At 41.9% G+C, this 23844-nt stretch overlaps 2 protein-coding genes across 2 annotated transcripts; one reads left to right on the top strand and one right to left on the bottom strand.

Annotated features, from left to right (window-relative positions):
• On the bottom strand, positions 1–6028 carry xkr8.3 (XK, Kell blood group complex subunit-related family, member 8, tandem duplicate 3). Its single transcript, XM_038966750.1, has 3 exons — positions 5706–6028; positions 4262–4449; positions 1–858 (listed from the first exon to the last, which is right to left on the bottom strand). The coding sequence occupies exons 1-3, from the start codon at positions 6026–6028 to the stop codon at positions 110–112; spliced, it is 1260 nt and encodes a 419-aa protein (XP_038822678.1). The 3' UTR covers positions 1–109.
• Positions 6029–8913: 2885 nt separating this feature from the next.
• LOC120022074 (serine/arginine-rich splicing factor 4-like) lies at positions 8914–22408 on the top strand. The gene is made up of 6 exons (XM_038965884.1): positions 8914–9136; positions 17187–17338; positions 19378–19490; positions 20109–20320; positions 20832–20903; positions 21357–22408. The coding sequence occupies exons 1-6, from the start codon at positions 9030–9032 to the stop codon at positions 21937–21939; spliced, it is 1239 nt and encodes a 412-aa protein (XP_038821812.1). The 5' UTR covers positions 8914–9029; the 3' UTR covers positions 21940–22408.
• Positions 22409–23844: the final 1436 nt, after the last annotated feature.

Genomic DNA, 23844 nt, shown 5'->3' with positions numbered 1-23844 from the left:
TATACAAAAATACAGCATGAAAAACAGAATATTCTAGAAAAAGACACCAGACATTCCATCATCACTCCATCATTGCATGTAAATAAGAGTCTAGATCAAGCACATCCAGTCAGACAACAGTGTTGGCCTCGCGCCCGTTTATCTTAATGGGCTTCCTGGCTTCCTCCTCGGAGTAGAAGTGAGTGGCATGGCTTGCCATCCTCTTGTTACGGAGCCGGGGAGAACCAGTTTGGGGGGCGATGGATCTGAACACCATCTCCTGACCATCAGGCAGCTCCTCTTCTAACCCTGTCTCCCTGACGGGGGGCATCCACAGCGTTGGGTGGAAACAGTAGTAGTAGAGTGTTTTAAACAGGACCCCCATCAGGTAGGTGAGGGGCAGAGTGGCCAGCAGGATGGGGGCGTAGGACTGTGTCAGGACCGGGTCTCTGTAGAACCACCATGAGACTAGCAGAATCCCTCCGTCCGTAGCCATGAAGGAGTGATAGATGATGCTCCTCCTTCTGGTCCCTCCCTCCGCCACGTTGAACCAGCTGAAGTACCAGATGAGACCTACGGTGGCCCGGTAGAGCCATTCTCCGCCTGCGCTGTCCATGAAGTCTGTCTCCTGCCGCCATACCCAGAACACCAGCACTGGCCAGATAAGCAGGAAGTGGGCAGCCAGGTAGGAGGGCAGAATTGTGGCGAAGAGGGCGACCGCTGCCACTCGCGGTGCGATGAGAAGCAGGTTCCACAGGAAGTAGACCAAGGCGGAGCCCCAGCCCTGCTTGGCCTTGTCTGGGAGGAAGGAACGCAGGGAGCGGTGGTAGTCCACCACCATCCAGGCTATGGAAGTAGTTGACGCCACGACACTCACACCTACAAGAGATGTAAAACTATCAGAAAAATGACAAGAGGAAGTTTACTACATAGTAGTGCTGGGCGATGCTTTTTGAGTTTGGTTTGTTACTGATTTGATTATTCAAAAATAATCACGGTTATGCGATTTTGGTTTAGATTTTTTATTATTTTTAAATACATTAAATGCACTATGCATTATGTGGGTTGAACACTGTAACAACACAGAATAAAACAATTAATATAAGTCCCACGATGGTAGTGAATGCCCCTTAGTACTTATCGCTTAATAACCATCACTTAATCACAATACTTTGTCCTCGCAGGAGGCCTTTTGGTAGGCCGTCATTGTAAATAAGAATTTGTTCTTAACTGACTTCCCTAGTTAAATAAAGGTTAAATTTAAAAAAATAAAAACTTTACTAATAAAATATTTGTTTTATTTGATGACTTTATTATTTCATTCCATGTCATCATCTCATCTCTATAGAACTGCTGCCTATGCTGTCTGACAAAATCACTATTTTAGTAGTTCTTCAAAGTAAATAAGGCATACTATAATAACTGCTGAATACCAAATATCAATCACTTAGATCATGTACTTTCAGGCTCACGAAGCAACAGTTTTCTATCCCTCTCGATCGCGGTTCTCTATTCTCTCAGTCTCCGTGTCTCTACATGATCTAAGTGATTGATACAGTAGGACTACAGTATAGTAAAGAATCCCAAACCTACGTGTTGCCCTTGAATTCAGATTGTTCTCAATAGCCTACAGCAGTGTTAGCCAATAGGTGACCTGCGTGCATAATTCGGCTCACGGGTGATTTTATTGGCCGAACCCCCCCCCCCCCCACACACAAAAAAAATTCTGAGCAAATAGGTTATTATTATTATTATTTGGGGGGGGGGGTGCATAAAAGACTGTAAAATCACCAGATAATCATCTAAAGTTATTTTAATTTAGGAAATATGTTCCCAAGTATTCCCACACATACATAGAGAGGCGTAGTATGTGATTATGCCATACTGTGTGATTGTATTTCCCTATCTGTTTGGGCTTCTTGTCGTCATTTTGCTGTGTACAAATTAATTACAACTATTTTCTGACCTTCAACCATCCGCTGAATGTAACTGGGGACCCCTGACCTACAGCATCAGTGGTGATTTCTACTCCAGTCTGGTGTCCAGAATAACAGGGATGTATCCCAAATGGCACGCTATTCCCTATTTAGTCCACTACTTTCCACCAGAGCTCTATGGGCCCTGCTCAAATGTAGTGCACAATAATGGAATACACTCTTAGAAAAAAGGGTTCCAAAAGGGTTCTTTGGTTGTCGCCATAGGAGAATCCTATTTGGTTCCAGGTAGAACCCTTTTGGGTTCCATGTAGAACCATCTGTAGGAAGTAGAGGTCGACCGATTAATCGGAATGGCCGATTAATTAGGGCTGATTTCAAGTCTTCATAAAATTCGGAAATCGGTATTTTTGGAGACCTTTTTTTACACCTTTATTTATCCTTTATTTAACTAGGCAAGTCAGTTAATTAAGAACACATTCTTATTTTCAATGACGGCCTAGGAACGGTGGGTTACTGCCTTGTTCAGAGGCAGAATTACAGATTTTTACCTTGTCAGCTCAGGGATTCAATCTTGCAACCTTACAGTTAACTAGTCCAACGCTCTAACCAACTGATTACATTGCACTCCACGAGGAGACTGCCTGTTGCGCAAATGCGGTAAGAAGCCAAGGTAAGTTGCTAGCTAGCATTAAACTTATCTTATAAAAACAATCAATCAATCATAATCACTAGTTAACTACACATGGTTGATGGTATTACTAGTTTATTTAGCGTGTCCTGCGTTGCATATAATCGATGCGGTGCATATTCGCAAAAAAGGACTGTCTTGCTCCAATGTGTACCTAACCATAAACATCAATGCCTTTCTTAAAATCAATACACAAGTATATATTTTTAAACTTGCATATATAGTTAAAATTGCCTGCTAACCTGGCTCGTTGCGAACTCTGTGAAGACTATTCCTTCCTAACAAAGACATCCAACTTCGCCAAACGGGGGATGATTTAACAAAAGTGCATTTGCGAAAAAAGCACAATCGTTGCACAACTGTACCTAACCATAAACATCAATGCCTTTCTTAAAATCAATACACAGAAGTATATATTTTTAAACCTGCATATTTTGCTAAAAGAAATCCAGGTTAGCAGGCAATATTAACCAGGTGAAATTGTGTCACTTCTCTTGCGTTCATTACACGCAGAGTCAGTGTATATGCAACAGTTTGGGCCGCCTAAGTTGCCAGAATTTTACGTAATTATGACATAACATTGAAGGTTGTGCAATGTAACAGGAATATTTAGACATATGGATGCCACCCGTTAGATAAAATACGGAACGGTTCCGTAATTCACTGAAAGAATAAACGTCTTGTTTTCGAGATGACAGTTTCCGGATTCGACCATATTAATGACCTAAGGCTCGTATTTCTGTGTGTTATTATGTTATAACTAAGTCTATGATTTGATAGAGCAGTCTGACTGAGCGATGGTAGGCACCAGCAGGCTCGTAAGCATTCATTCAAACAGCACTTTCGTGCGTTTTGCCAGCAGCTCGTCGCTGTGCTTCAAGCATTGCGCTGTTTATGACTTCAAGCCTATCAACTCCCGAGATTAGGCTGGTGTAACCGATGTGAAATGGCTAGCTAGTTAGCGGGGTGCGCGCTAATAGCGTTTCAAACGTCACTCGCACTGAGACTTGGAGTAGTTGTTCCCCTTGCTCTGCAAGGGCCGCGGCTTTTGTGGAGCGATGGGTAACGCTGCTTCGAGGGTGGCTGTTGTCGATGTGTTCCTGGTTCGAGCCCAGGTAGGGGCGAGGAGAGGGACGGAAGCTATACTGTTACACTGGCAATACTAAAGTGCCTATAAGAACATCCAATAGTCAAAGGTTAATGAGATACAAATGGTATAGAGAGAAATAGTCCTATAAATACTATATTAACTACAACCTAAAACCTCTCACCTTGGAATATTGAAGTCTCATGTTAAAAGGAACCACCAGCTTTCATATGTTCTCATGTTCTGAGCAAGGAACTTAAACGTTAGCTTTCTTACATGACACATATTGCACTTTTACTTTCTTCTCCAACACTTTGTTTTTGCATTATTTAAACCAAATTGAACATGTTTCATTATTTATTTGAGGCTAAATTGATTTTTATTGATGTATTATATTAAGTTAAAATAAGTGTTCATTCAGTATTGTTGTAATTGTCATTATTACAAATACATTTTACAAATCGGCCGATTAATCGGTATCGGCTTTTTTTGGTCCTCCAATAATCGGTATCGGTGTTGAAAAATCATAATCGGTCGACCTCTAGTGTGTACTGTGTAGAGGTGACTCACACTGTACCGTCCTGGCCTTGTTGTTGTGCAGCATGATGTGGGTCATGAGGGTGAGCTGCGGGGCGCTCTCACAGAAGGTCTCGATGAGGCGTAGCATGCTCAGGTCGTGGGTCAGGTACACGGCGTACCCCGAGCCCTGCTCCTGTCGCCACCACACACGGAAGCCCTGCCATATGGCTGAGATGTGTCTGTGAACAAACACTGTCTGTTAGTATGAGCAGCAACAACCAACAGAAACACCTGCCAGGGACAATAGAACATGGGCATCATTCTAAAAATGTCTTCCACTTAGCTAACTTATCATCTGTGTAGGTGGGGAGTAAATTGACAAAACAGAGCACCATCATGAGCTGTAGGGTCCTTATACCACCTAAATTGTTTAAATTGCCATCTTGTGTGTTACTAAGCGGCAATAAACCAGAAGACACCTATCATTGTCAGAGAACAGGACGCAGACATCAAATCAAATCAAGTTTATTTTATATAGCCCTTCGTACATCAGCTAATATCTCGAAGTGCTGTACAGAAACCCAGCCTAAAACCCCAAACAGCAAGCAATGCAGGTGTAGAAGCACGTGAATAGACATAGGCCTATTTATGTCATTCAAAACAATGTCTTCCACTTAGCAACTTAACATCTGTGTAGGTGGGGAGTGAGGTTGTCAAGACAGAGCCTACTGGCTATGGTTACATACCTGACACACCGGAGTGGTAACTTGATTGGTTTCTACACAAGTCACATGTTATTAGTTGTGCATGAGCTGCTCTGTGAGCCTCAGTATTCACACCACAATGAGAAAAGTATACAAACATATGCATCGTGAGCTGTAGGATCATTCCTGTACTTTGCCCAAATAGTTTGAATTCCCAATTAACTATCATGTGTGTTATTATGCACTTATTACATTGTATGTCCATCCCAAATGACTGGCTTTTCTCGCTGACACACCTGTGAGTTGGGTAACTTGATGGTTTCTACATAAATCTAATGTTATTAGCTGTACATGAGCTGCTCTGTGAACCTCTCGGTATTAACAAGACAAAGGAAATTATACATTTCACAAATAGCCTGCAGCACATCATATCTTCCTGTGGACTCTCTGACAAGTATTTATCTTATTTGGAGTGATGGCTTAGGAAATCAATTTCATAGGCTAAGTTACATTAAAAAACTTCTGAGGAAATTATATATATTATTATAATATGACCAAATTATTATATGACCAAATAATACAAATATTATACAATGCATAGTTTCATGGGGCCCAAAAAATTATGCACTACACTGTAGCCATAGAATAAATATGTGGATTATGTAGATTATGTATTTTTAGACTACTGTGTCTAGTACACTGTGAAAAACAAGGTGTAGTTAACAAAGATGGTCCACATGAGAATTACGTGCATGCAATCAAGTGTCAAACTAAAAAGCTAGCTACAGTACCTGCAAAAGAATCCGAGCTGAAGTACATGTAGCAGGAATGAAAGTTTGACGCAGCCTCCAAAGAGGACATTCTTGGCAGTTTGCTCATCGAAGCCCTCCAGTTCGCGGTCGTATTTGAACCAGAACCAGCTAAACATCTGGACCACTACCGAAGACAGGACCATAAGGCCGATCAACACTCCGAACCAGAAGAAATCCCCACGCGAGTAGAACTCCGTAGCGACCCAAATGTCGGATCCCACGTCAAACAAGAAGGTACACACACCGACTACCGAGAAAAGAAAATCAAGCCATGAGTACTTGGAAAACATTGGGCTATCCATAGCTAAATACCCCCTGTCCCGCCGCTCTCTAAAGTTTTTCAGTTAGCTGTCCTGCTTCATGCATTTGTTGTACCATCTTTAGCGAAAGCTATCCGCTATCATGAGCTATCGAATTTTACAAGTCTAAAGAATAATGACAGCTCTCGCATGTTGTCCAATGCATCTGTTAGGAAAAGTAAACATGGAACACAACTTGTAGTTACATTTGAATGCAACAATAAAGCGAGGACAGGCATTGTAGCTAGCGATCACATCTCCATTGTAAAGTTGATCTCAAGAGGTGCGTTCAGTTGGATTGAACGTTTGCTACGTTGCTTAACGGTTTGTACTGAACGACAAATTTCCCCAAAAGGTTCAAAGTTCTTGAACAGACTTGGAGGTACGTTTGTTCCGGTTGGTGGGTGTGGCGAGGTGTGGCTTGAAGCAAAGCGTGACGTATTTTAAGGGCAGCGGCCATGCTGACAGTGTTCCCCAACCCACAATTCAGCCATTCCCCATTTTTGAAATGTTCGTTCTGAACAGCACCGTTTCCGTTTAATTGAATGTTGAATGTTCGTACTGAACGCAGCCCAGTTTGAATTGACGACAGTGTGGTGTGTCCCCACAACGATCAGCATCCAAATGTATAGAAGCCCCTCCCACAACAACACGTAGGAAACATCCGGAGTGCCTGTGCAACCCGATTAGACAACAATGGTGATTGTAGTCTAATCGGGTGGCCAGTTAGTGGTCAAAGAAGATGGATGACTTTATGGGTACAAATGAAAGAAAACCATCTTTGCATTGACCATCCCATATCAGATTATTCCCATGTGCTATGATCAAATATACATACACAACTATGCATTAAGCAAACATATACAGTGCCTTGCAAAAGTATTCATCCCCCTTGGCTTTTTCCTATTTTGTTGCATTACAACCTGTAATTTAAATGGATTTTTATTTGGATTTCATGTAATGGACATACACAAAATAGTCCAAATTGGTGAAGTGAAATGTAAAAAATACCTTGTTTCAAAAAATTCAACAACAAAAAATTTGACAGAAAAGTGGTGCGTACATATGTATTCACCCCCTTTGCTATGAAGCCCCTAAAGAAGATCTGGTGCAACCAATTACCTTCAGAAGTCACATAATTAGTCAAATAAAGTCCACCTGTGTGGACATGATCTGTCACATGATCTCAGTATATATATATATACACCTGTTCTGAAAGGCCCCAGAGTCTGCAACACCACCAAGCAAGTGGCACCACCAAGCAAGTGGCACCACCAAGCAAGTGGCACCACCAAGCAAGTGGCACCACCAAGCAAGTGGCACCACCAAGCAAGTGGCACCACCAAGCAAGTGGCACCATGAAAACCAAGGAGCTCTCCAAACAGGTCAGGGACAAAGTTGTGGAGAAGTACAGATCAGGGTTGGGTTATAAAAAAATATCAGAAACTTTGAACATCCCACGGAGCACCATTAAATCCATTATTAAAAAAATGGAAAGAATATGGCACCACAACAAACCTGCCAAGAGAGGGCCGCCCACCAAAACTCACAGACCAGGCAAGGAGGGCATTAATCAGAGGAAACAAAGAGACCAAAGATAACCCTGAAGGAGCTGCAAAGCTCCATAGAGGAGATTGGAGTATCTCTCCATAGGACCACTTTAAGCCGTACACTCCACAGAGCTGGGATTCATGGAAGAGAGGCCAGATAAAAGCCATTGCTTAAAGAAAAAAATAAGCAAACACGTTTGGTGTTTGCCAAAAGGCATGTGGGAGACTCCCCAAACATATGGAAGAAGGTACTATGATCAGATGAGACTAAAATTGTGCTTTTTGGCCATCAAGGAAAACGCTATGTCTGGCGCAAACCCAACACCTCGAGAACACTATCCCCACAGTGAAGCATGGTGGTGGCAGCATCATGCTGTGGGGATGTTTTTCATCGGCAGGGACTGGGAAACTGGTAAAAATTGAAGGAATGATGGATGGCGCTAAATACAGGGAAATTCAGTCTTCCAGAGATTTGAGACTGGGACGGAGGTTCACCTTCCAGCAGGACAATGACCCTAAGCATACTGCTAAAGCAACACTCGAGGGGTTTAAGGGGAAACATTTAAATGTCTTGGAATGGCCTAGTAAAAGCCCAGAACTCAATCCAATTGAGAATCTGTGGTATAACTTAAAGATTGCTGTACACCAGCGGAACCCAACCAACTTGAAGGAGCTGGAGCAGTTTTGCCTTGAAAAATCCCAGTGGCTAGATGTGCCAAGTTCATAGAGACATACCCCAAGAGACTTACAGCTGTAATTGCTGCAAAAGGTGCCTCTCCAAAGTATTGATTTTGGGGGATGAATAGTTTTGCACGCTCAAGTTCTGTTTTTTTGTCTTATTTGTTTCACAAGAAAAAATATTTAGCATCTTCAAAGTGGTAGGCATGTTGTATAAATCAAATGACACAAACCCCCCAAAATCCATTTATATTCCAGGTTGTAAGGCAACAAAATAGGAAAAATGCCAAGAGGGTTAATACTTTTGCAAGCCACTGTATAATCTTCTATACTACTCAATTATATATAAATCATTGATACTACTAGGTAGACAAGTCAACTTCACCTTGTTTATTCACACAGTTATTGCATTTACATTTTAAGGTCATTCTGGAATTAAACTGGGATTCGTGTAGAGACCATTGACATACAAAAGACCCAATGGCAATCAATCTGGCCTATAAAAAAAAGATGTAATGCTGTTATATATGGAATGAACATTGGAAAGTGAATGAACTAACAGGGCACACACAAAACATAACCAATTGTAATTGCAAACTTGCTACATTTGAACAGCAGTATAAAGATCCTTGGAACTACTTCTATTGATGGTACGCCCACTTTTGCGCTTGATCCTACAGTGTTCAGAATAGCGTGTATAATTTATGTGCCTTTTCCACTACCGCGCAACTGTGTGTTTGTTCCTGTGAGTGAAACACAAAATCAGCACAGGGGAAATGTCGAGAGTTTACATCGGAAGATTGAGCTATCGAGCAAGGGAAAAGGACGTTGAGAAGTTCTTCAAGGGCTATGGGAAGATACTTGAAGTTGACCTGAAAAACGGGTAACAAAATGAACGCCGCTCTCGTGTCGTTGTTCTGTGGTAGCTAACGCTAGCTTACCGCGTTGAGTTCGTGGCCTAGTCCTAGTAACTAGGCCCAGGCCTGTTGAAGCGCAGTTTATTGACAATTATCGTACATTGTTTGAGTTTGGCAACCTGATTGACGTATTATTTATTTGTATGGGTTATAACTTAAAGATATTTGCTAGACAACCAAAGTTTGTTAGCTAATTTCGGTTAACGAGTTAGCTAACGTTAGCTACCTACTAACGTTAGTAACGTTACCTAGCTAACGTTAGCGCCTAATTGTTTTGAGTACGAGACGCTTCCTATTTCAAAAATAAAAATAATAAAGGTAGTTACATGTTTATAGCTAAAATCATAATTAGATAACGTTAGCAGGCACCTTGAAATAAGTTTGGCATGCTAACTATCTGCTAACGACGTTACGCTAGCTAATTTACCCCCATAGCTGGCGACGTGTACACTTTTTTTTCTTCTTCTGTAACTTAGCTTGCTGTACAGCCAAGATAATGGTGATATTTGGTATCTGGTGGATCAGATGAGACCCAATTTGCAAAGCCAGTTACTAGCACTAATATTACATGGGTTTCAAAACCAAATGCTGACTATTTCCACATGGCTAGTCAGTCTAACGTTAACTGTACGCAAAACTGCACCATGTTTGCAGATGGAATTTGGCTAGCACCTTGCATTGATTGCAGACTCGGGCTCTCGAGTGGCGCAGCGGTCTAAGGCACTGCAGTCCCTGGTTCGAATCCAGGCTGAATCACACCCGGCCGTGATTGGGAGTCTCATAGGGATGCGCACAATTGGCCCAGCATCGTCTGGATTTGGCCGGGGTAGGTCGTCATTGTAAATAAGAATTTGTTCTTAACTGACATGCCTAGTTAAATATAATGGGGCCTATTGGTATAATTAGTAGACTGACGCTTATATACCTTTCAAAATATTTCCCCTAATGTTATTAGCCTACCTCTTTCTCTATTGTTGCTTCCTTCCTCACTTTCAACTGTTAAATTAAATGTATCACATCTGGCTGTGATTGGTAGTCCCATAGGGCGGCGCACTATAGGCCCAGCGTCGTCCGGGTTTGGCCAGGGTAGGCCTTCATTGTAAATAAGAATTTGTTCTTAACTGTCTTGTCTAATCATGTTATTTCACCGTTATTTATCCCGGGAAAAGGGAGTGGTTTTGGGTGGTAAATCTCATTAACCGGGTTCCCACCCTTCAACCCTAGTACACATAGGCAGGACTGCAAAGTATCACAACTATGGCAGCAGCATAGCCATTTATTGTGACGGTGATAAGTTAATGCTTCCATACAGCCGGTACACCTTAGCTAATGTAAAGCAACGGCAGCAATTTGTCAACTAACCTTTTCATGCTGATTACTACAGAGGGGAAAGTAAGCCGTACCAGATAAATAAATAGTGGGGATATGACCTACTGGTAAAATGTTAGCATATCACAATAATTAAAACATCATTGCTGAAAATTTACTGACTTAAACATGTGGAAATACCCTCCAAAATACGCGGTGGTTCGGCGATAACAGTAACATTTTGCCATGGCAGATACTTTTGTATGTATAGTGTTTGTGGACACGACATCAAATTTGTAGATTCTGATTTTTTTCAGCCACACCTGTTGCTGACGGGTGAAAAAGAAGGAAAAAAACAGGCACACAGCCATGCAATCTCCATAACCTAACATTGGCGGTAGAATAGCCTTACTGAAGAGCTCAGTGACTTTGAACATGGCACCGTCATAGGATGCCACCTTTCCAACAAGTCAGTTCGTCAAATTTCTGCCCTGTTAGAGCTGCACCGGTCATCTGCTGTTATTGTCAAGTGGAAATGTCTAGGCGCAACAATGGCTCAACCGCAAAGTGGTAGGCCACACAAGCTCACAGAACGGGATCGCCGAGTGCTGAAGGGTGTAAAAATCGTCTGTTCTTGGTTGCAACACTCACTACAGAGTTCCAAACTGCATCTGGAAGCAATGTCAGCACAAGAACCGTTCGTCGGGGGCTTAATGAAATGGGTTTCCAGCTGCACACAATCCTAAAATAACCAAACGCAATGCCAAGCGTCGGCTGGAGTGGTGTAAAGCTTGCTGCAATTGGACTCCCTGCTGCAGCGACCACAGAACATCAGTGTTTATCTCGCTGTCCGTGTTACTGAAGCTGCAACATAATTACAGCCATATCTGACTGAAAAGTTATGTTACCCGAAATCCCTCCTTTGTTTAGGAAAAACATTCCCTATTCCCTTTAAACCCTTGCTCTCTTTACGTGACATTGCATTACATACATGTGTCACGTGAAGCGAGCAAGGGTTGAGACCTATTCGCATGGGACTAGTATTACTAGAGTACGTTGGTTATGTACACTATTGTTCAAAAGTTTGGGGTCACTTCGAAATGTCCTTGTTTTTGAAAGAGAAACACCTTTTCCCCCTCCCCCTTAAAATAACATCAAATTGATCAGAAATGCAGTGTAGACGTTGTTAATGTTGTAAATTACTATTGTAGCTGGAAACGGCTGTTTACTGGAATATCTACATAGGCGTACAGAGGCCCATTATCAGCAACCATCACTCCTGTGTTCCAATGGCACTTTGTGTTAGCTAATCCAAGTTTATAATTTAGAAGGCTAATTGATCATTAGAAAACCCTTTTTCAATTATGTTAGCACAGCTGAAAACTGTTTCTGATTTTAAAGAAGCAATAAAACTGGCCTTTATACTAGTTGAGTATCTGGAGCATCAGCATTTGTGGGTTCGATTACAGGTTCAAAATGACCAGATACAAAAAACTTTCTTCTGAAACTCGTCAGTCTATTCTTGTTCTGAGAAATGAAGGCTATTCCATGCGAGAAATTGCCAAGAAACTGATGATCTCGTAAAACGCTGTGTACTACGCCCTTCACAGAACAGCGCAAACTGTCTCTAACCAGAATAGAAAGAGGCGTGGGAGGCCCCGGTGCACAACTGAGCAAGAGGACAAGTTCATTAGTGTCTAGTTTGAGAAACAGACGCCTCACAAGTCCTCAACTGGCAGCTTCATTAAATATTACCCACAAAACACCAGTCTCAACGTCAACAGTGAAGAGGTGACTCCAGGATGCTGGCCTAGGCAGAGTTGCAAAGAAAAATACATCTCAGACTGGCCAATAAAATATTAAGATGGGCTTAAAAGAACAGACACTAGACAGAGGAAGATTGGAAAAAAGTGCTATGGACAGACAAATCTAAGTTTGATGTGTTTGGATCACAAAGAAGAATATTCGTATGATGCAGAAAGATGCTGGATGAGTGCTTGACGCCATCTGTCAAGCATGGTGGAGGCATTGTGATGGTTTGGGGGTGCTTTTGTGGTGGTAAAGTGGGAGATTTGTATAAGGGATCTTGAACAAGGAAGGCTCACTCCATTTTGCAACGCCATGCCATACCCTGTGGACGGCACTTCATTGGAGCCAATTTCCTCCTACAACAGGACAATGACTCAAAGCAAAGCTCCAAACTATGCAATAACTATTTAGCGAAGAAGCAGTCAGCTGGTATTCTGTCTATAATGGAGTGGCCAGTACAGTCACCGGATCTGAACCCTATTGCGCTGTTGTGGGAGCAGCTTGACCGTATGGTATGTAAGAAGTGCCAATCCAACTTGTGGGAGGTGCTTCAGGAAGCATGGAGTGAAATCTCTAGATTACCTCAACAAATTAAAAACTAGAATGCCAAAGGTCTGCAAGGCTGTATTTGCTGCAAATTGATTATTTGACGACAAAAAATTTGAACACTTATTTAAAATATATATAACATTGTCAATGTTTTGACTATATTTCCTATTCATTTTGCAACTCATTTCATGTATGTTTTCATGGAAAACAAGGGAATTTCTAAGTGACCCCAAACTTTTGAACGGTAGTGTATTTATCACTCCAGAATCTCCATTATTCCAGAGAACAGTTTAGACGTGATTCGTTTTTTCCCCGAACTGCCCCCTGTAATTAAATTTATATATATATATACACACACAAATTTGACTGTTATGACAGAAGCCTGGAGGTGTGAGGATACAGATTCAACATGTCCATGGGTCACACTGAACTCCAGCTTGGTTTCTGAACCATCTTTCCTATAGTGGCGGCATAATACATAGAAACAAAAGCATTCCTGGGCTACGTTGTAGGCCATTTATTTATACATGCATACATACAGGTGAAGTCGGAAGTTTACATACACCTTAGCCAAATACATTTCAACTCAGTTTTTCACAATTCCTGACATTTAATCCTAGTAAAAATTCACTGTCTTAGGTCAGTCAGGATTACCACTTTATTTTAAGAATGTGAAATGTCAGAATAATAGTAGAGAGAATGATTTCTTTCAGCTTTTTATTTCTTTCATCACATTTCCAAATGGGTCAGAAGTTTACATACACCCAATTTGGTAGTATTGCCTTTAAATTGTTTAACTTGGGTCAAATGTTTTGGGTAGCCTTCCACAAGCTTCCCACAATAAGTTGTGTGAATTTTGGCCCATTCCTCCTGACATAGCTGGTGTAACTGAGTCAGGTTTGTAGGCCTCCTTGCTCGCACATGGTTTTTCAGTTCTGCCCACAAATTCTCTAGGATTGAGGTCAGGGCTTTGTGATTGCCACTCCAATACCTTGGCTTTGTTGTCCTTAAGCCATTTTGCCACAGCTTTGGAAGTATGCTTGGGGTCATTATCCATTTGGAAGACCCATTTGCGACCAAGCTTTAACTTCCTGACTGATGTCTTGAAATGTTGCTTCAATATATCCACATCATTTTAATTCCTCATGATGCGATCTATTTTGTGAAGTGCACCAGTCCCTCCTGCAGCAAAGCACCTCCACAACATGATGCTGCCACCCCCGTGCTTCACGGTTGGGATGGTGTTCTTTGGCTTGCAAACCTCCCCCTTTTCCCTCCAAACATAACGATGGTCATTATGGTCAAAGTTATATTTGTTTCATCAGACCAGAGGACATTTCTCCAAAAAGTATGATCTTTGTCCCCATGTGCAGTTGCAAACCGTATTCTGGCTTTTTTATGGTGGTTTTGGAGCAGTGGCTTCTTCCTTGCTGAGCGGCCTTTCAGGTTATGTTGATATAGGACTCGTTTTACTGTGGATATAGATACTTTTGTACCTGTTTCCTCCAGCATTTTCACAAGGTCCTTTGCTGTTGTTCTGGGATTGATTTGCACTTTTCACACCAAAGTACGTTAATCTTTAGGAGACAGAACGCGTCTCCTTCCTGAGCTGTATGACGGCTTCGTGGTCCCATGGGGTTTATACTTGCGTACTGTTGTTTGTACAGATGAACGTGGTACCTTCAGGCTTTTGGAAATTGCTCCCAAGAATGAACTAGACTTGTGGAGGTCTACCATTTTGTTTCTGAGGTCTTGGCTGATTTCTTTTTATTTTCCCATGATGTCAAGCAGAGGCAATGAGTTTGAAGGTAGGCCTTGAAATACATCCACAGGTACACTTCCAATTGACTCAAATTATGTCAATTAGCCAATCAGAAGCTTCTAAAGCCATGACATAATTTTCTGGAATTGTCCAAGCTGTTTAAAGCCACAGTCAACTTAGTGTATGTAAACTTCTGACCCACTGGAATTGTGATACAGTGAATTTTAAGTGAAACAATCTGTCTGTAAACAATTGTTGGAAAAATGACTTGTCATGCACAAAGTAGATGTCCTAACCGACTTGCCAAAACTATAGTTTACCAAGAAATTAGTGGAGTGGTTGAAAAATGAGTTTTAATGACTCCAACCTAACTGTATTTAAACTTCCAACTATGTGTCTATGTATATGCGTGTGTGTGTGTGTATATAGCTTATTCAAAGGCACTTATGTGAATTCATCAAATCCGTTATTGTTTTCTTGCGCAAACCTAGATTAACACCTGTCATACTCAAACATTTCTCTTAAAACACAGGGATGCAGACTGTCACGGGGCTAGTATTGGAGTTTGCCCAACAAAAAAAACTGTAGGTTATTCTGGCTGGGATTGTTACACTCCTGCCATGTAAAAATTACTGACGTGGCAGATTCGGAAGGGACTAAAATTACCGATGTTTTGTGCACACAATTACATTACCCGACCTCCCATTGTAAAACTAATCCCGTCTGAATAGGTGCTGACCTAATTCACATCAATAAATTGGTTTTAAACAAACTCTGAACACCATAACACACGTGACAGCAAAATGGATGCAGAGGACGTGACAAACTCGAGAAACGGGTATGTTTACTGGTTGCTCAGGAGGTAAATGGAAAGTCAGATGTGTGGAATAATTATGAGTAGATATGGAAAATACAGGAGATCAAGAAAAAGAAGGTAAGGAACAAGCACTGTGTACATATTGTGTGCCAAACAGGTGCTGTATAAGCAACACTAAAGTATAAATGTACCAGAGGGTCTAACATTTATTTTTATGAAGCCTTTATTACAGCAAAGACTTAAAAACAGATTCGTTCATGAATGTAATTTTCAAAATGGAACCGTTTTTATTTATTGTATAAGCTAATTATTCTCGCTTTAATTTCAAACTAAAATGCTTGATTGCAATTCAAATCGTGAATGACTCTTTTTATGCTGTGTGATGACGTGAATGATTGATACAGTATCCTGTAGAGGCCTACATTTCAATACATAAGTAAGCTACGCTATTAAGACTAAAAACAGCATGTGCTCCTGGGGCCTACACATCGATGGTGGTTATACAAGGCTGCTATACTAAGCCTACCAATGATAAATGGCGTTACGTATGATCATAATAATAGCAAGGAGATTAAGAAAATGTAGCATTATTATGTCATTTTCTAGACAATTTTGAACCGCGTTAAAGAACACTAAGTCAATAATACCGCAGAGGCTGTTCCTAACACAAAGAAGTCTAATGCCTTTATTTACTACAGCAACGCAAAAAAAAAAAAAAATACGGCTGAATATGTGAAATTGTTTACTTGACATGTCGTTGCGTGAGGCTTAGTGCTCACGGAATCAGTAGGCTTAATTAAACAAACACTGAAGCAGGATCTTATTTCTGTAGATGTATTGATTTATAAAAGCCAGGCACATTTTAACAGGCTATTGATTTATACACTTCAGTCGGTTTCCCCTCTTCTCACTTTTCTTAGACAATAAGGCAAGGGCTGTTTTCTCGTCTCCTCATTCTGCTGCTACCTCCACTGCATTGTTCTCAACACCAATATCGTGGTTAACTTTGCTGTTATGCACATAGGAATATGGTCTAGGAAAAGGTGCCAATTCAACAGCGCCCTGAAGTGTTTCAGAACCGTGGACAGCGACCACTATTCATCGAGGGAGAAAGTGGCTTTTGATAGAAAATATCTTTATTGGTGTTGCACCACTTGTTCTTATGTAATATAACCATATACAATTTCAGCAGCACATGTCTTAGACTGATGGACTGGGCCACCCCCCCCACGGCCTCCACAATGGATCAGTCCACTCAGTGTGAATCAGACGGGTGTCTTGTACACCATGAGAGTTTGAAAAAGAGAAGAAGAAAAAATTTGTCTGCTCAACTAAAGAAAAATCTCGGTCAACCAAATGGGTCAGCCCTACTTTATGCCACCTTAAAAGGTAATGCATTTTTAAAAGTTAAAATGAATAGGGATTCTATGATTAATCATATTTCACAAAAGAGCTCCCGTACTGGGAAGAAATATAATCTACTTTTTTTAAAATAAATTAAACATTTCACCCCTGCTTAATTCTCAACTTGGAACTTGCCAGTCTTCTCAACTCCCATCGCTAGTTGCAGGTGGAACGTTGGAATTGGGAAAATGTTCTGTTTATTAAATCAAATCAATGCTTCTGTGTGTGAGCGATTACAAAATGTTACTTTGTGATTTATGAAAAGGATCATGTACATTTGGGTCTGGCAGTAGATTTAGTCAAATAATTGGATCCCAAATCTGTACCATGTCTCTGGCCTAACATGCTTTGTCTCCTCTGTGCAAAGGTATGGGTTTGTTGAATTTGATGACCCCCGCGATGCAGATGATGCTGTGTATGACCTGAATGGGAAAGACCTGTGTGGGGAGAGGGTTATTGTGGAACACACAAAGGGGCCGCGGCGGGACGGCAGCTACGGCTCAGGAGGAGGAGGAGGAGGCGGCGGTGGAGGAGGAGGAGGCGGTGGTGGAGGAGGAGGTGGTGGACGAAGTAAGTTTACAACGCAGTGGTGTTTTAACATTATTTGATATGTGATTGAGGAGACCAACATGGCAGTGCATGTAGGATAGGAGACTACTGCATAACATCTCAAGTTTGTCCTTGGTGGTTGTAGTTCATATAATTGTGTTCCGCTCTTATCCAGAGTGACTTAGTCAGTGCGTTCAACTTAATGTAGTTGGTCAAGACGACCACATATCTTAGTTAATAAAACAACTACTTTGTGTTTCAACTATTTGTTAATGCTGCCTGTGACGATGTGTCCACCACATGTCTGTTTTTTTTACCTTAATTTACCAGGTGGTTTTATGTGTAATCCGAGTACCCTTTGTTCAAATGTTTGTTGCTTTCTTGGGGATAGTAGTGATGGTAACTTGTCAGTAGAAATTGTACCATATTGGTATCCATGGTCACAGCTGGCTCTATTCACTCCGCACTGATTCCATCCCTTTTTATGATTGGTTAATTGCACCGCAAGTTGTTTTTCTGTGACTTTTTAAGAGGAATCAGTGCGGTATTTAACTTATTTGTTGTAGTTTCCCCTAGTTTCTGGGACGAGTGGCTACCAGGGTTCTGTTCTAAATCCGGCCTATTAGGTCACTCCTAGTCTAAATTAGCATACACATCGCATGCTCGCAGATACCATAGACTTCCAGGCATTGCGCTAACCTTAGTTAGCATTGGCTTGCAAATGTACCTCTAACTTCTGTCATGCTGGACACAGACATGAAAAATTGTATCAATATGACTCTGGGGAATTAGATAAAGGGCGGCATTGCCAAAATCATAAAGTATCCTTCTTTTTTTTTTTTAAGACGACACCAGTATTGTATTGCAGACGTAGTCACATCACGGACGAGCTAGTACTACTGAATTAAACCCTTTATATGGTACTTAACAGTAATTGTTTGAATAATGGGTGTAGAGAACAGATTTTATATTTGAGTTGATGATGGAATTAAAATGACATGAACCACAACCACCAAATGACATGTCGTTACCTTGGGAACCCGTGTGCTTGATTTGAAACTGCAACAAATGCACTCGTATTCATTCAAATTGTCAGGGGGAATCTAGCTTGAGATTCACTACTATTTTGAATATTTGCCGATAAATTATCTGTGATTTTTTTTGACTAGAATAAATTAACTAGCTAATTTGAGTAATTTGAGAATCGTGTAATCTGTTGTTTTTAATTCAGGATTCTTTTATTTTGTTTATTTAAATGAATGTTGAATAATAAAGGTAAAGATTTAACAAAGAACCTCCAATGTTTTAATTGAAAGAGTCCTTTGCTGACTGCCTGCCCCTATTGCTGGCCTGGCCATGGTGTCCCCTTTCCAACCAAGAGTGTGGTTTGACCATTCTGGGCCCCTGGGCAGACCAAAAAAGGGAGCCATTGTGAATGAAGACCGCTTGTCCCATTAGTCCCAGGCCGGGTGGTGAGGATGCCATTGGGTTAGGAACAGATGTGGGTTGAGCTCTTATAGATGCCTGAAACACATGTGAAATGTCTATATTTATATATGCTAGTTAACTTAAACATTAGTGTCACCGTAAGTACTGTTTTCAGTCAGTTTTTATGTCGTTTTTTTTTAAATTTTATCTTAGCTTTTCATTTTTTTTAAAGTTTATGTAGAGTTTTGTATTCAGTTCTACCCAAGCGTGAATCGTCAGTTAATGATTTAGTAGTTTAGATGCTGTTGAAGATGAGGAATAGGTTATGTCAGAGTTCCTGATGGAAATGTGCAGTTTTCTAGGTTAATTAATGTAGCCTACACACAGGATTGATTTCCTTTTGTTTTTTTGGTTAGCTTGTTTTTGTCTTTACTTTCCCCGCCTGTTATCTATTTTAATTTCTCCCAGATTTTTATGTGGCCATTGTTTACATAATGTAGCTTGGAAGATTAGTGTTGAGGCTGTCCTCTCGGTGTGTCCCCTGCCCTAATTGCTGCTGCTCTATCCTTGTTACTTTGAAGGCGGGGGCGGGTATGGGCGTGGTGGCAGAGACAGATATGGCCCACCAGCAAGGACAGACTATCGGCTGATCGTTGAGAACTTGTCCAGTCGCTGCAGCTGGCAGGACCTGAAGGTATGGTGGTGATGGGTTATTCAGCAATGATAACTCTCTTTTTCTTCCTTATGATTTCTGCATCCTATGTTAATGTTTTGGAGAGAAACATGCTAGCCTTATTACATGTACATTTACTCATAAGACCCCGTGGTTTTACAATAGCGGAGGTGCATAAAGATGGCGGTCCCCGTGCACTTACCACACATGCCTCGTTTACTGTGTTCTCCCTGTCGTACTGCTCTCCGTGATGCTTGTTTTTGTATGTTCATTGTCACAGTATACATGATCCCAAGATGGCGGCAATTTGGAAAACATGAAACGACAGTAGATTTGTAGACGTTTTACCATGTCGTGAGACGCATTTTTTTTTTTTACTCTGGGTAGTGCTTAAACGATGACGTCATATCTGAAATCCGCCATCTTTGTGCACCTTCGTCATTGAATAAATGCCCATAATTGTCATGCTTGAACTAACTTTAGATGGCGCCGCATAAATCAGATATTTCCAGCAGTTCTCAAAATACATATATAACACGAAACATGTGTATATAATGTATACCATATTAAATTACCTATATTTATTAATATCTTTGTGGTTTGCTGGCCAAATCCCAACCCTTTCCCTTCCTTCACCAGGACTACATGAGGCAGGCGGGTGAGGTGACGTATGCTGACACCAATAAGGGGCGCAGGAACGAGGGGGTGATAGAGTTCAGGCTGTACTCTGACATGAAGAGAGCCCTGGAGAAGCTGGACGGCACAGAGGTGAACGGCAGGAAGATCCGGCTGATTGAGGACCGCCCCGGGGCCAAGCGCAGCAAGCGCTCTTACTCTCGCAGCCGCTCCAGGTAAATAAGAATACTGATTTAGCTACAAGTCTCAATAGTTATTTTTGATGCAAGGTGATCAGTCTGATCAGTGACTAAAGCTAAGGCTGAATTCACAATTCTGTTTTTTTTTGTTGCCACTAATTGGTCGTTTGACCAATCGGATCTGTTACCCATAATTGGGCAAAATATCTGAATAATTCGTTGTGTCCAACACGGAGTAGGCCTTCTAGAAGAGGATGGGATTTCCACTGTATATGAGACTGATCTGCAAATCATAATGAGTAGTTATTCGATGGACCATCTTTAATCAGCGACTGAGCAAAATGCATGCATTAAAACAAAGGACTAGTTTTTTTCAGTTGCCCCCCCCCCCCCCCCCCCCCCCCGCCCTCAATGCATTGCTTTTCCCATCAGTTCACAATTTTAAGGTTCACACTTCCATTTGACTGCACTTCACCCTAACCCCTCAAGCATCTTTCATGCACATGGCTTACCTTTTTAACTTACGCTCACCATCCTCTGTCTCCAGGTCTCGCTCCAGGAGCCGTAGGTCCCGTAAGAGCCGCAGCCGCAGTGAGAGCAGCAGTCGCTCCCGCTCCAGGTGAGTCCCAGAGCGCAGGCCACGTTTAACTCATGGGTGACTCCTGACCTCTTTAATGTGTCCCAAATAGAACCATGTTCTCTATGCAGTGCACTACTTTTGACTGGGGCTTAGGTTAAAATTAGTGCACTATATAGGGAATAGGGTGCCATTTATTACTATCTACTTCTGCCCTTATCTACTGTGACTGTACTTAGTCGTTTTCTGAGGGACATCTGTATCACTCATTTCTCAAGTCACACTGTGTAGTAAATGTCCACTTACCCAGAGCTCTTGACTCCAATATGGACTTTGCCCCCCCCCCCCCCCCCCCCTTTTTTTTCTCTTGCTACCCAGATGTCCTAACAGATGTCATGACCAGCTATTGCTAGGGGTGTTGGCCATTTTTACATTGCCGTATTTCAATTACATTTTAGTTGACTGGTTGTCTGTCTGCTCCTTCCTGTTCCCCAGGGGTGCTGCCTCCCGCTCACGTAGTCGCTCCCACAGCAAGAAGGACAAGGACAAGACCAAGGGCCGCAGAGAGGAGGAGCGCACCAACGGTGCCCACAAGGCCAAGGATGTGGGCCGGAGTAAGAGCCGGAGTAAGAGCCGGAGTAAGAGCCGGAGTAAGAGCCGGAGTAAGAGCCGGAGTAAGAGCCGGAGTAAGAGCCGGAGTAAGAGCCGGAGTAAGAGCCGCAGTAAGAGCAAAAAGAGCAGCAAGAAAGAAGGGAAGAAGAGCAGGAAGGATGAGTCCAGGTCTCGTTCCCGCTCTCGCTCTAGATCAGCAGCCAAGGATCGCTCCAGGAAGTCAGGCTCCAAGAGCCGTGAGCCGGCCAAGAGCGACAACGAGGGAGCTGCAGCCGAGAAGGGGGCTCCCCGCTCTCGCTCCCATACGCCCACTGAATCCAAACCTAAATCCAAGTCAAAGTCCAAATCTCCATCTCCCTCCCCGGCCAAAGCCCGCTCCCGTTCCCCCTCCGTCTCCCGCTCAGAGTCCCGCTCCAAATCTCGCTCCGCATCTCGTTCTCGCTCCCGTTCTCGATCACAGTCCTAAGCTAGGATACCAACATCTCCATCCATTGTTTTTCCCCTCCGTTTCTTCTCATCCCCTGCACCCCCCCCACTTAATTTGTCACATTTCTTTTAGTATTTTTGATAAATGGTTGAATGAAAAACCCTGGCACTCACGCTCAAGGTGTCTTCCCCATTTCTTTTAAATATACAGTGCTTGTCGGTCATTCTGCATCTTTTTCCCGGTAGTGTTGTCTCTTAATTGAGGTGTTTGTAAAAATATGAAAATGTGTGACCTAAGTTGGTGGGGTATTTGCTTGGATAGATTTTTTTGTAATTTGAAATTTTAGTTACAAGTGCTGTAGTAAGTGTGTTAACCTTTTATGACATACTTAAGCATACCGAGCTGTCAATGGTGTGCAGGATGAGGGTTGTTTTGTTCGGTTGTATCTTCTCATTTTGTGGAAAATCCTTTTACCACTTTTAAAAAATAAATCCTGATCTCAAATGGAGTTGTCTTTTGGTTTTTAAAATAAGTTGGGTTGCATGCTGATCAAATTGGTGCAGTTCTGGGTGCTGAGACTAGTACTGTTGGAACCAACCTCTCTGCTCCAGGGCGGAGTATGTGTTCCTCCACTCAGCATATGACACCGTGGACCAGAGAAACTCTACACCACCTATAGGGGCAACGAATGTTTGTTTATAGAGTACCACAGTATGAGTCATAATACCATAACACCTAGCGGTCAAACAGGGAAATGGTTCCAATTTTGTTTTTCCACCATTCATTTTTCCCATAGGAGATTTTTAGAAACACTTAAAATAAGGTCTGTGTTCCATGTAGGCTTAACTTGGCATGGCGGTTTTTATAACCGTGTAAATCTCTCTAGGACGAGGTGACTTTTCAATATATTTGCCTGTATTTACCCCCCCCCCCCCCAACCCAACCCAATGCTAATGTGACTATAATTTCCATGATTAGGACGAGACTGCCGAATCGAGTCAAAGGTAAGAATCTCTGGATTCATTATCTAAATGTAGTAATGAATAAATTGGCTAAATTTCTTTAAAAAATTGGCAATTCTGTGAACTGTCTGGTGCAAGTTTAAAATGGACAAAATACCTGTTAGCAAAGGTGTCAGCTGAAGTGCAGGGATTTGCAGTTTTGCATGGTCTACTGATGCTAAATAGCATTTTTGAATCAGAGTAAATAAAGACTTAATATATGAATAAAAGTCACCTTCTCCGAGAGAGATTTACATGGTTATCAATACATCACGCCAGGGTATGCCTACATGAAACACAGCCCTTATTTTAAGTGTTTCTAAAATCCTCTGGAGTGGTGGAAAAACGATTGGAACCATTTCCCTGTTTGACCTCTAGGTTTTATGGGTATTATGACATCTCCACTGTGGGGCTCTATGGAGGACCATAAAGGTTTGGGGTATGTGCCCCTGCTTAGCCACAAGATGGCAGTACTAATTTGACAGTAGTCCTGTATTCATGCTGACAGAAATGCCCTCACTGGCAATGGTAATTAGCAATGAGTAACCATGGGAATAAAATATATTCCCTTCCAATGTTTTGGTTTCAATTATCACATCAATTGCAGCAATTAAAGTTCATTACAATGAGTTGTAGCGCCATACTAAATTGGCATATTTATCTGATCGAATTACCAGGCACAACAACTTGACCACCAATTATAAATGAGCTTAGCCTTCCATATTTAAATATTTTTGAGACCACTTCTAATGGTTGGCTACTGATTAAGATCGTCGGTCAGTCAGTCAACAGTGCGCATATGGAATAATCCTTCAAGAGCAGCCTGCTCCCCTGTTCCATTTCCACGGAAGTGCAGTGCGCATAGCATCACGGCTGGTGAAGGAATGGAAGCGCCAAAGAAAAGTAGAGGTGGGAATGTTCGGTCAGTCTTGTGAGGGGGGCG

Source organism: Salvelinus namaycush, chromosome 27, assembly GCF_016432855.1.
Source record: "Salvelinus namaycush isolate Seneca chromosome 27, SaNama_1.0, whole genome shotgun sequence".
In the NCBI taxonomy this organism is placed as follows: domain Eukaryota; kingdom Metazoa; phylum Chordata; class Actinopteri; order Salmoniformes; family Salmonidae; genus Salvelinus; species Salvelinus namaycush.
The sequence above is the reverse complement of the archived record's forward strand: the minus strand, read 5'-3'. Positions and strand labels throughout refer to the sequence as shown.